The 14,501-nt window shown below is 38.5% G+C and overlaps 1 protein-coding gene across 1 annotated transcript; it reads left to right on the forward strand.

The window, feature by feature from the left end:
- Positions 1 to 290: 290 nt before the first annotated feature.
- Positions 291 to 1,075, forward strand: LOC308428903 (serum amyloid P-component-like; the record flags this gene model as incomplete). Its single annotated transcript, XM_080927489.1, has 2 exons — positions 291 to 357; positions 468 to 1,075. The coding sequence occupies 2 exons, from the start codon at positions 291 to 293 to the stop codon at positions 1,073 to 1,075; spliced, it is 675 nt and encodes a 224-aa protein (XP_080783615.1).
- Positions 1,076 to 14,501: the final 13,426 nt, after the last annotated feature.

Raw genomic sequence — 14,501 nt, forward strand, 5'->3', positions numbered from 1 at the left:
CAGCAGTGAAATCTGGGTCACAAGGTTAAAGCTCTAGCACTGGCTTGTGTCTAATGAATAACTGTCATTGATTTCCCAGCACAGGGCTAATCACTTATTTTCCAACAACAGCTCTAATTGTTGGCAGAAGGAAGGAGAACCTGGGAATACCTCACATAGTGTTGCTTCACTTCACCCTTCATTGTCATCAAAGGCACATATAAAACTTGAAATCTAAAAAGTATAGTGGGCCACCACACTTTTGTCCCATATCCAAGTAACTGCTGCTGCTGTCATACACTGGACTAAGCATGGACAAGCTGCTGCTTTGGATGTCTGTCTTCACCAGCCTTCTTTCAGAAGCCTTTGCTCAGACAGGTAAGAAGTTTAGGATACTGTCATAGAGCATAAAATGAGAAAAGTTGAATCTAAGGTATTGTTCCTCAGAATTTGTTGAAATGCATTATATTTCTTACTTTGTCTCACAGACCTCAAACAGAAAGTATTTGTGTTTCCCAGAGAATCTGAAACTGACCATGTGAAGCTGATTCCATATCTAGAGAAACCTCTGAAGAATTTTACACTGTGTTTTCGAGCCTACAGTGACCTTTCCCGCTCTCACAGTCTTTTCTCCTACAGTGTCAAGAACAGAGACAATGAGCTACTAATTTATAAAGAAAGAGTTGGAGAATACAGCCTATACATTGGAAATTTAAAAGTCACAGCCCGTGGTAAGGAAGAATTCCCTTCTCCAGTACACTTCTGTACAAGCTGGGAATCTTCCTCTGGAATTGCTGAATTTTGGGTCAATGGAAAGCCTTGGGTTAAAAAGGGTTTTCATAGTGGATACACTCTAAAATCCCCACCCAGTATTGTACTGGGACAAGAGCAGGATAACTATGGAGGAGGGTTTCAAAAGGAACAGTCCTTTGTGGGAGAATTTGCAGATTTGTACATGTGGGACTATGTTCTTGCCCCAGAAGACATTCTATTTGTGTACAAAGGTTCCCCTCGCAATGCCAATATTTTGAATTGGAATGAGCTGAACTATGAAATAAATGGCTATGTAGTCATCAGGCCCCGGGTATGGGAATAAGATCTTAAAACCTCATGAAAATGAGATGACTAATGTGTACAAGGTCAAGGCAGCAGAACTCACGCTATCTGGAGCATTTTCTTCTTTATGAACATCCTGTCTACATATCTGTAAAATAAAATTCCTGTCCAATTCTACCTGCATTGGTTTGCTGCTTGATATAATTTCAAATGTTGTTTTTTGGCTCTATATTTTGATAATTGGTGTTGCAATAGCTAGAAAAATCAAGTTATAAAACAAGGGCATAGAAGTTTTTAAGCATCTCGAGTGCCAGGGCATTCAACAAGGAGGAAAATGGCAACACTATAAGCTACTGGTAATCAGTTTAGTAATAACTCAAAATATACATAAAATTGCAACAGAAATCATTCTGTTTACTTTTTAAAGTACAAGTCAATAAAAGAAATCTGATGTTGCTCAAGAGACACAGCTATAATGAGGAAGATAAGTGACAGTTGAGAACTGGAAAGCAAATGAGATAAAGAAATTAGAATAGAAATTAAAGCTAAAAATATATAAGAAACTTAGATCAATTCATATAAAGACAAACATGCATGATGTCCCAAAAGCTCCAGTGGTAATATAAAACATCTGGCTTTTGCAATGTCACCCAGATGTTATCACAGACAAATTCTATGTCTGATGAGCATGTAATAACTACTGCTAACAGAACTATCTTCTTTACACTCCTTCCATAGTTCCTTCTTCACACAAGATACAGTCCAAATCTCAACAAGTGATTTTTGCCTTGTGTAAGTAACCCAGTCTCTGTGTACACTGTAACTATAACTCAGCATAGCAATAATCATACTAGCAACAACCTCCAAAATAGTTTCCAGGTATTATTAATGGTAGGTTTTGGTATGGTTACAAAAAGCATAAAACATAGCACCTATAGCATTCTCTAAAGACATGAATCACCTCCCCCAAGAAGATACAGTTTGAGTTGCATATGGACAAAAATGCGGGTCGAGTTCAACAATAATGGAGAATGAAGCCCAAGAAGGTCACAATGAGAGCATCCAGAACTACAACCAAAGCAGTTGTTTCTGAGATCTGTTACTTATGGAGGACAAAGAAGCAGGTACCAGATCAAAGCAGATGGGAAGGAGCCTGGGAACTTCATGAGGGAGCAGTGAGCTCAGGTGAGAAGGAGAAGGAAGAGCACAGGGAGAGCTGCTACTCAGAATATCAAGTTATTTTGGATGGAGATTTTAGAGATGAGGAAATAACTTTCAAATTTCATCTTTTGAAAACAATTTTTCCATAAACTATATTCTGGTTAAAATGCTCCCTTCCACACACCTGCTTTCACTCTCTTTAAAAAACAAGGCAAAAAGGAAAAAAGGAATTTTTAAAAAGAAAAAGCACAAGAAACAGACTAACACACACACACATACACACACACACACACACACACACACACACACACACACACACACACAGCTATAAAAATACAAAACTAGAAACCATACTGTACAAGCAAACAGCAATAAGATAAAGAAAAACTGGCCAACTAAAGTAATATGAGCCAAAAGAACCTTCAAAAGCCATCAGTGAGTTAGTTTCAGGCTGCCATCTACTGCTACTATGGTGCCTACACATAAGTGAGGCTTATTTGCCCGCCAAGACTCCATCGGAGAAAATTGGTGTTCCCTTTGTAAGACGTTGTCAATCGCAGATAGCTTTTCAGTTAGGGATGGGAACTCATGCCCGCTTCCTCTTCTCAGTTCCTGTACCTCATCTGGTTTGAACCTACGCAGGCCCTATGCATGCTACCACAGTCTGTCTCTGTGAGTTCATGTGTACATCAATATGGTTGGCTCTGGAAGGACATTCCTTTGTGTCATCCATCCCCCAAGGCTCCTAAGACCTTACCTTCTCCTCTTTTGCAAGAGTTTCCTGAGCCATGAAGAAAGAGATCTCATGAGAATATCTCATTTAAAATTAAATGTTACAAGACCACTGACTCTCTGCACTTTGCCTGTTTGTGGGTGTCTGTATAGTTCAGAACTACTGCAAGAGGAAGTGTGCCTAATGATGACTAAACTGAATATCTATCTTGTAAGCTCAGGTTTGCTTTTTGTTTCTTTAATATTAAGAAACATTTATAGGGCTTCAGAGGTGGACCCATGGATAAAAGTCCTGCCTAAGCAAGCTTGAAGACCTGAGTTCAGGTCCCCAGCACTCACATCTAAGGCCACATAGACCTGTAACCCCAGAGGTGGGCCTAGGAGGTGGAGACAAAGGTTCACTGAAGCTCATTGATCAGAGGTTTGATCTGAGAAAATGAAGAGTTCCAGGTTAGGTTAGAAAACCTGCTTCAAGGAGATACGCCAGATAATGGCAAAGCAGGACACTTGACATCTTTCCTTGCCTCCTCACATGCACACACAAATGCATGCACCCACACACATGCAACTGTACACATTCACATCCTCTGTGTACACATAGACACACAGAGAGAAACCTTCCCATAAACATTTGCTAACAATGACTTTTCTAGAGTAATCAGTATTTCTAGTAAGAGCATATGAACACATTGTTTGCCTTAGCATGCCATCTCCATAGTAGACTTGTTTTCACTTAGCATTGCCTTTGCAAGTAACATAAAACAAATTTCAGAAATGAATCCCATATAGTCAAATAGTAGCATCCATTTGCTCAATATTTATTGAGCCACTATTCCATTCCAGGCATGATGCCAGCTACTGAAAATGTTATAGTAGTGAAATAACCATGCTATGTGCCTTTTTTGGAGTTTATATTTAATACGTCTATGTTGTCTAAATATGGATCCTCCTAACAACTCGCAGCCTGTGCTGCAATCTATCCTTTACATCTTCAAGTTTATCTTCATAGTGATGTGCTTCTCTTCCCCTCCCAACTCCACCTGAGTTAGAGGAATCATTTATTCTTGTCTATCATTTGTATCGGTGTCTGTGTGCTGGAATATAGATGCTTATACCCAGTTTCTTGCACTTGAAAACACTCTGCCTCATAGAATGGCTCTTCTTTTGGTGGAATACAAGATAACTCTAGATCCGTTCTTTCTGCTTTGTGGCCCTTATTTTATTCAAGAGAAACACTCCTGCATCCTTTTAGCCCTATAAATTCTAGTAGTCTACAATGATATTAATTCAGTCAATTCTTCACTGCTTTTACTGTGGCTCTGGCCTTCTCAAGTTCTGTGAGTCTTTGAATAGCAAGAAGCATGTTGCAGCTTTGTGTTTCCATGGGAACCCTCTTACTAAGCCTGAAGTAAAAGAACCTGAAAGACCAACAACCATCTTCTCAAAAAACCAAGTACATGACCCATGACTCCATCAAGTAGCAACTCAAAGCAGAATCTCTCTCCAAACAAGGCCTTTCCCTTTCCTAAAGTCTGTCATGCCTTGTTCTGGTTGAGGAACACAAGCATCACAGATTCTCAATAATCTTCTTTGTCAATTCTTAGACATGGAATTGTGTATTCTATTAATATTATTATTTTTTACAATGTTAATTAAAATTAAAGAAAAATTTTACCTCTAAGATCCAAAATTATTGTTAAAAAACCTACCAAGCACAAGAAACCTTCTTTTTGTTTGTCAGGGTTGTTCAAGAAACTCTCACAACATTACAGGCCATTGCTATTGCCCTTGGTTGCCCTCAGAGGTAGAAGTCAAGACCCTAGTGTTGAAGATACCATGTACTTCAGACAGAGGGCCCAAAAGCCCCTGAGCTAGAACTGATATGAATGCTTCTTTTCTGTGAACTACCTTCCATGGTAACAGAGATTCCATGCAAGCTTTCCAAAGATGCAAAGCAAATAGTAGTCCTATCCAGCTATAACAACTATGAACCAAAATAACCAGAATAATACAATAACACTAAAGTTGTAGTAGTGATATGTATACCTTGGCAGTAACCAGCAGCTCTAATTGGACTTAAGAGCCACTTTCAACAAGAAGGAGCCTGGTACTAATTACCTAGCACACCATCTATGGCCACTAAAGGAAAAGAACCTATAATCACAACTTTACTGAACCAACACAATTCCTAACAACAGTCTAAATATTTGTCTTTATATCTACAGAAAACTGCAGTTCTTACCCCACATCAAGAAAATTTATCTATGTAACAGATAGAGGCCATTATAGATAACCAAAACCAATCAAAATTCTGAGTTGTGGAGTTTAGTGCCAGCAGATACATCTATAACATTCACAAGTAAACTCAAGAATCATTATAGAAAAGAGGCATAAAAAGTATAAGAGCCATAGGAACAAGAAATTTGCCATGAGATTGTGTTCCAAGTAATGTCAGTAACTACACCCATGAAGTCTCAACCTGGGTGCCTAAACATTACCTGAACAAGGACAGACTTCTCATGAGTCCTCAACCATACACAAAAATCTACAGGCAACTAAGAAATGCTGATAGTGAAAGACACAGTCTTCCTCAGGGAAGAACACACCAATTAGTTATCTCATACCAAATATTTAGCCATGGAAAACTACACACAGAATAAGCATGTTGAATTTGTGTATTTAGAGGTATGTATACATGCATGTATGTATGTATATATGTATTATGTATCTATCTATCTATGTATGTGTGTGTATGTATATAACAACAACTAAGGGACTATCAAATTTCTCAAGGTTTTGAGAGAAGAAAGAAAAGAGCAAAATGATGTTATTATATTATATTCTCAAAAAATAGTCTTCAGAAAGAAAGGTCAGTTCCACTGAATTGCATTTAATATAAGAATAGAATTCCTGGAAGTTGAAGCACTGAGCATTCTTCTCAAGTATAGTTGAAACATCAAAAAGTCACTGTGATGATTTGGGTGATTTGGAACCAATAAGGCATATAGAAATATTGAAGAGCCACAATAATCTAAGCAACTGATTGCCTACTTATTCCAAAATTGCCTTAATACTTTAACATCCCTGATGCTTGTTATTAAAACTGTGGACTAAGGGTAGAGGCGAGACACTGTTGTGTAATGAGGGGCCTACTAACCACCTCTCATAAAACTTTTGAGTCTCTTTGTTTTAAGGATCTGATTCTTATTGATGTGGCTACAAAAAGAACAGGAAGAAGCATTTCCTGGGCCAAAATTGATAATTTTACCAGAGTAGTCCATAATGAATTTCTAGAGAAGAGACCTTGCATTTAGTTCTATGTGGTATCATAGGGAAATTGTACTGGGATGTCTGAAGCTAAATTTATAAGGTCTCTTTGACTTGAAATATGTTTTGGCTGGGAATTAATTGGCATAGAGATGTAAAGAGTATTTTGTGAGCATTAGGAAAAATCAAATGTACTCACATTTGGAGAACATGAAAGTTTGGGTTTTTTTTGTTTTGTTTTGTTTTGTTTTTGTATTTGCTAGACTTTCTGTTGTTTAAAAAGAATGCTTATTATGAAACCATTCAAATAATAACAGAAAATTATTTTAAAGTCACATTTAGTCTTTACCAAGACATCACTAAATGTATGATAACATTATAAATTAACCTTAATTTATATGCCAGGAGCTGAGGGGATGACTCAGTAGGTTAAATATTTGCTGCCCAAACCTGAGGAATTGGGCTTGGATACCCAGCATGCACATAGAAGCTGAGCATGGCAGCATTGGATTGTAACAGCAGCACTAGGAAGATAGAAACAAATACCTGCATCTCTCTAGCTACACAGTTTAGGCAAATCACCAAGATCTGGATTCATAAAAATATATCTAAATGTTTATGGTAGAGGGCAATTGAAGAAAAAATTCTTTACCAATCTCTGGTCTTCACACACACAAATACACACACATACATACATACATACACACACACATGCATTACATATATATGTAAGCACATGTTAGATATATTTACACAGTTGTACATACAAATATTTTAAAATAAAAATAAATAAATAACAAAACAAATGAGCTTGGATTCTGGGGTTCCTTCGTACTTTTTGTTTGTGGCCATCCTTTCTAAGACCAGCATGAGAAATTCCAAGAAGCATTTCCATACAGAGGTGGTTAAGGTGCATGTGGGCAGTCATATACAGCCACAAGATCCAAAAAAAAGAGTAAATCTTATTTTATCAATACCTACTTGGACCACACACCCTCAGAAGGAAAGCCTAGGGCCAATGGAAAGCCCCTCACTCTTTGCTCCAAGAGCTGCAATGACTTACCCAAATTGCCCTAATAGAATTCTTTCTGGGAGTAGATGCGATGATACATGTTGTGACATGGTGTATGTCCTCAGTGTCCCTATGATGGTAATGAGGAGAACCCCTCCCTGTAACATAAAATTACTTGCTTTAACTTCTTGATATGTAGATCTATAGAAAGAAGAAATGAGAATGGGAAGAATTATTCATAGCCTATTGTCAGTCAGACAATTCTTTTCCAAGCAAACCTGTGCGTGTCCCCCGCTAGTATGAGTAATATGGTAAGCTAACAAACATTCAAGAGAGCAAAGAATAACATCCAAGGAGTTTCACTAAGTTGAGCTATTTGTCAATGGAAGAACATTTAAGTAGTGTGCCACATAAACACAAAGACAGCCCAGTTTCCTTGTGTGGTCAACTTGTGAAGTGCTTCCAAGTTCTTTTCTACATTCTACCTCTGTGTAGACCCGGGTGCAGTAAATCCCTTGGAAGATTAACCCAGAAGAGAGGAGCTAGATAAGAAATGGGACTGTCCCTGATCACAGAGGTTACGGGGTGGCTCCTCTAAAGGCCAAGCCACCTGTGGCTGCCACACATTGCCTCTGCTATTGTCATTGCCTGAATCCTATGGTCATACATAACTTCTCACATATGCCTTTAGCAGCACTGTGTGGTGATGTAAGTAACCTACTAATGCCATCATGCTGCCCTGGAGACTAACAAGGCTGGGCTTTGAAGGGTATGAGAATTCTGTTCCTTGTTTTTAACAAAAATGGCAGTCAGATTTGCTAGCATGGTAGCAATCTTTCAGAAATGAACAACAATTGTTTGGTAATCTCCAAGATGAGAAAAGAGCACAGCCATATTTCATACACTCAAGAAGTTGAGCAGGTTAGAGGCTTTGGGGTCTAGGGAGGCTTCTGTACAAACGCAGGCCATCCTTCTCTTGTGCATTGTGATACTTCATGTGATCACCTGCTTCCTGTGAAGTCAACCCTGGCTGCTTAGACCTGTTTTATGTAGGAAAAAAAAGAGGAAGAAAAAGCACCGAAAGAGAGAGAGGTGAACATTTCTACCTTTTATTTTTCACACACAAAACTTAACTACAAAGACTTAATCTGGCTTGGATATTTTAATTAAAAAATAAAAAATAAAAAACAGACTCTGTTTCTAGGCACCTCTTTGGTTTATAAAGATTAAAATGTTTTTGGAAGGGCCATAATGTCTGTAAAACTATCTTCCCCTTTTCTAATGATATTTCCTTTTCGCCCTCAAATTTTGCTCCCCCCTCTACTTTCTTTTCCTTCTGTCTCTGGAAGGAACATTGGCTTCATGGCTAAGATTTTGATATATGAGCACATTTCAGTGTTCTCACTCTCCCACAGGGTTTTTATCCTTCTGGAATGTATAAATCATTTTGAAAGCTCCTTTCTGTGCTATATTGTGCTTTTGAGATTATCTGCTGGCGTGTTCCTTACACAGAAACACCCTCAGGCTCAGCCACATACAGGGGCCGGTCTTGGGCAAAAGAGGAACTGCAGCCACTGTGCACAGCTGCCCTGGCTCTGGTTGGGTGGACTCACATAGCAGTCAGTGGGGGAGGGAGGGCCCCTGTAAAGAGTTACTATGTTCATGTTCGCTGTCAGGAAGTCCAACCACTAAGGCTCAGCCAGCCAACCTCCAAGGATGGAACCAGCCCAAGGCTCTAACTCTGTGCCCTTTGGGACCTCTTCTCCTTTCCAAAGAGAAACTCCGGTGCTCTTTGCTTCCTTGTATCTTATTCGCAGGTCTCTAAGAAGTCCAGAGAGAGCTGAATGGTTCATCCCAACATCCCACACTCCCATTCTCTTCTCTATCACTCTCCCTTGCTCAATTCTGGGACATTAGGAAATCCCCTATGTTTACCATTTGAGCTACAAGCTCCTTCATGCTGGCTTTGAATTGAGAACTCATAGTAGACAGGCTAAAAGTGAGACACATTGTAATGGACGACTCTAAAATCTCCCAAATATAGAACAATATAAACACAAAGCATGTGCTGTAAAAAAGTGCTTACAAAAGCCAGGGCTGTCATGACAGTACTCTTTCAATGCAGATCAATCCATCTGTAAGTGGAACACACTGTAAGTGACCTGAAGTATGTGGCTTCTTTTTTTCAAAGATAGAGTCTTTTCTGAAACACTAAGATTTCCAGATTATATTTCCCAGACCCCCAAAAATCTATATCACTGCCTAGATTCATAGGAGCAGCTACCTAATATAGTGCCAGCTAATGTTTTCTTCCCCTTTAAGTAAAATCATCTGAAACAACCACTTAATATATGGTAGCAATATCAGAGTCCTTCATCTACTTAAAATTATTTAGAATTGATTACTTGGATCTGAGGGTATAACCGCTTTGGTAAACCACTTGCCAGTCAAACAGGAACCTGAGTTCAGATTCCCCAAAACCCATTTAAGGTCATGGTAGCATACATCTATAATCCCAGTGTTCCTATAGCAATATGGAAGGTGGAGGCAAAAGAAACCCTGGAAGATGACAGGGCAGCTAGTGTGATATACATACCACCAACAATGGACCCTGTTTCAAGCAACGTAGAAGGTAAATACCAACATGCAAAGTTATACTATGACCTTCATATGTGCACCATAGTACACACATGTAATTGTATGCACACATGGACATGCACAAACACACACACACACACACACACACACACACACACACACACACACACATTTACAGAAAGAGAAAGAGATTAAAATGTGATTGTTTTATGTCTTCTCAACAAAAACTACTTTCACAATACAATGTACAGAAGTTAGAAATGGGCAGCTGGGAGAGAAAAGTCACTAGTGAAGAAGTCCCCCAAAAGAAAATTCTGCCCGACTCTTGAAAGGAAAGTGATAGCTATGTATTTTAAAAAAACTAAAGCACATTCATCAAAATATACTGGCTGAGCAATTGAAAATATAGCCTTTATTATTCAATTTATACTATAGTCTTTCCTTCTAGTATATATGGTCTTTACTATACTGTACATGGTCATAAATCGTGCATAATTCTCACCTTTCTAATCTAAGTGTGATGATCCAATTCTCTATGGTTTCTGGCTCTCTCCACGAAACTAGCTCCTCTCTAATTGCTATGATGAGAAAATAAGTTGGTCAAAAGATTTATGCAGTGTTTGGAGGAAGAACCATAAAAGTATTCTTTATTTCCACACACCATGACACCTGCTAGATAATGCCATAAAGGAGAACAGTAGAAAAATGAGGAAAAAAATAGGACCGCAGTCAGAAGCCATTCAGAGACATTGGTTTTTAAAATCACTTAAGTCACAAAATAGATGGAAATGGAAAACATCTTCACATATGCAGCCCCTTTAAAAGAAATAATTTCCATGAGTCTCTTTTGTGTTGCTGTGACACAGTATCACTTATTGTTGTTTATTTTTCTAAAAAAGAGCTCCTGGTCCTGGAGAATAAGAAGTCCTAGAACTTGGTAACAGCACCTGGTAAGGACCTTCACGCTGTATCATCATACATTGGAAAAAAAGGGGAAAGAGCGTATAGAAACATTAGAACAAGAGGGAACTAAAGTAATCAGGTCTTGATTTCCAATACTACATCAGGCATTAAGTTTCCAATTTCGGGACCCAAAGGCCCTAAGCTGGATCTGATCTGAAAGTCTCCCTGAGGACTAGCTTGTATATTTCCAGAAGATATTATGCAAGCCTCCAATGATGAAAGCAGTCAACAATTTTATCTAGCTATGGTGCCTATGAACTACCAGGAGGAGCATGGCATGATAACCCTAAGTGTGCAATAGTGGCTCACTTGGTGGTAAGCAAAAGCTCTCTAATTAGACTTAAGAACCATTCTCAACAAGAAAGAAATTATGTATGATACTGAAAACCCAGATAATATAGGGCTAGTTAAGGCATAGATCTTGAAGAACCTAAAATTGCTACTTTATTAAACCAGTATTACCCTTAACTACAGTCTAAATTTTTGTCCTTATACCCACAGATAAATGTAATTCTTTTCCCATATCAAGGAACATCTCTTTACAACATAGGTCATTACAGAAAACCACAAATGATCAAAATGCAGAGTTGTAAATTCCAGTCCTGACTGATACATCTTCAACACAATTCCTGCACCTAAGGCATAATTAGGTAGAAAAAAAACATTGTCAGAGTCAAAGGAGTAGGGAGTTTTCTTTGAGATTGTGTCTTCTATAACTATTAGTAGCTCCACCCATCAAATCTCACCAACATGGGTGCCTAAAAGTGATCTGAACAACAACAACACAACTAGACATGTTAATGTTAATGTGGGAAAGCTTAGGAGGTTTCAACCCAAAGCAAAGAATGACAGACATCTACGGAGTGCTGATAGTTGGAAAGACCATCTTCAACAGGGAAAGCAAAATGATGTAATTAATTATAACCCCCCAAAAAATTTTTTCATTGGTTTTTGTTTTTATTTTTGTTTTTTGAAACAGGAGTTCCCTACATACTGGATGTCCTAGATCTCACTATCTAGGCCAGGATGGTTTTAAACTCACAAAGATTCTCCTTACTCTGCTTTCCAAGTATTGGGATTAAAGGCATGTACAACCATATCTAGACAAATATATACATATTCTTTTTAATTTTTCTATTTGACTTATGATATATATTCAAATTATATATCTTAATTCTTAAAATTTCTAGGAAGTTTTTTTTACATGCGTACATTTCTATAGACTGCTGTTTTGGGTAGTTTTTCTAGTTTCTTTCTGTTGCTGTGATAAAACATTAGCCAAAAGCAACCTAGAGAGAATACAGTTTATTTCAGATTACATTTATAGTTCATAACTGAGGAATCCAAGGCATGAACTCAAAGAAATAACTTTGAGACAGGAACTGAAACAGATCATAGAGAAACACTGCTTACTGACTTGCTTCCCAGACTCAACTGCAGCTACCCTTTTTGTACAACCCAGACCCCACTGCCCAGGGATAAAAACCCACAATGGTTGAGCCCTCCTACATCAAATAATAGTCGATAAAATGCCTCTAATAGCCATGTCGCAAGACAATCTTATAAAGACAATTCCTCTATCGAGGTTCCTTCTTCCTAGTTGTATCAAGGGACAACCAAGATAGTCATCATCAGTCCAGTGGATTCAGCTGCCACTGCCCATTCCTGTAAACCTAACTGCTGATTTCCTAACAACACAACTGGGATTTTCTCCAAAGAACAATTTGTAATAGGTTCACTGCCCCAGTGTCCAGTTCTATAATGTCAGGATAGCAAACAGGAATCAGCAGTGGTGGCATGATCTAACAAAAACTTTCAGGCCTCAGCTGAGTCAGCAGGAGCAACCAGGACCAGCAGGAATGCCAAGAGAAGTTCTCTTCAGTGCCTCTCTCAACAAAGTGAAGATCAGCAAAGAGGAAGACATGAGACCAAGAAGTGTTGCAAAACTAGCTGTGCAAGCCTGCCATCACTCTCCTTTGGGTCCTATTTATACTCCCTCCAAACATTACCTGTACTCCCGTGGGTCTTGTCCCACCATGTGAGTCTGTCTCAGCAAAACTCCACATGAGTCTGTATCAGCTGATATCACTTTGTCAATCAGCCAGAGTCCAGTGGAGGAGCAAGAAGCCACAGACACTTCAGGAGAAGATCTTTGGTAAGTTTCTCTCTATGGCATCACCACCAGTGGAGCTCAGAAAATGCAATGTAAGGCAAACCAAATATATAGGTATTAATAAAGACTTCATCACACATTCTTTCACATGCATGCTTTAGCAAAACATCCTTTCACTTGCGTCTGTTTAGGTGAAATGTGTCTTCATGGGCCTGCTTTAGTGAAAACATCATTTGACTTAACTGACTTTCCAAAGAAACCAGAAGTTTCCACTTTAGAGATCAAAGAACTCAATCAATAAATGGGTTAACCAATGAACACATTATTGTCAATGAATGAAGTTCTAATGTCCGTATGAAAAAGTGTTCCACTCACTAGCTATCAGAGAACATGCAAATTACAACTAAGTTGAGATTCTACCTCATACCAGTCAGAAAATCAGCTATTAAGGAAGAAAAAAAACTATGTTGACAAGCATGTGAAGAAAAGAAAACTCTTCTGTGGGAACATAAAATAGTCCAGACACTATATAAGTCAGTATATAAGTTTCTCAAAAACAAAAACAAAACAAAACAAAAAACAAACAAACAAAAGAAATTGACAGTTGATCTACCATGAGACCCAGCTATTAACATCTCCGAGTAATTACAGAAAAGATTTTATATCCACACGTCATAGATTATACTGCTGCACTATTCACAATAGATAAGTTATGGAGCTAGCCTAGGTGTGCATCAGCAGAAGGATCAATAAAGAAAAAGTTGTCCATAGGTAAATATACAGGGTAGACTTGAATTCAACCATAAAGAAGGTATCACTGTACTGTACTGTCATTTGCAAGAAAATAGATGCAAATGCAGGTTGCTTTTTTAAGCAAATTCAGTCAGCCTCAGCAAGGCCTGTGTTCTCTCTTATTTGTGGATCTGAGACTTTGTACAGAAACATAAAGCCACGCCAAAATGTGTGTCATGAAAATAAAGACAAAACTGTCTAGTGTGATGAAGTCAATCAATATGGGGATAAGGGAGGAGAGGAAAGAGAGAAGAAAAAGGAAATGAGAGATGGAGAAAGAATGAATAGAGAGGGGAGGAGGAGAAGTAGGAAGGGGGATATGCTCAAAGTTGTATACTAGTGTGAAAATGTCTTTATGGAATCTAGGACAATGAACAGTTAAGATATACTGATAAAAAGGCAAAAGCATTAGTTGTCAGATGCATTTTCTCTACTTGTTCCTTAATGATATTTTCATTTAAGGGAATGATTTCTTTCCTTTTGCTGGGATCAAGGAGGGGTAATATTCTGAGAGCTTTATCCAGAGCAAAGAATACCATTATAAACTTCTGAGATTTTAGGTTGGGATGGCCAGGCTTCCTTCAGTATTTGATATCTCTTTTTAATTGCTGCAATGTACCATTGCATTTTCTGCATCAAAGCTCCCTAAAGTGTTGGGCAGACCTGGGAGTCCTGGACACATTGTGAGGTTTTGAAAGCAGTTTCAAATTCCTGCCACCAAGATCCATACATCCCAACTTGAGGATGGAGGCATTTCTTCCTCCAGGATGAGAGTCTCTCCTGAATATGAAAGGACCCCTCCCCTTACCATCAAGGCATAGTCCTGTG

This window comes from Micromys minutus (genome assembly GCF_963924665.1).
Source record: "Micromys minutus genome assembly, chromosome: 1".
Lineage (NCBI taxonomy): Eukaryota > Metazoa > Chordata > Mammalia > Rodentia > Muridae > Micromys > Micromys minutus.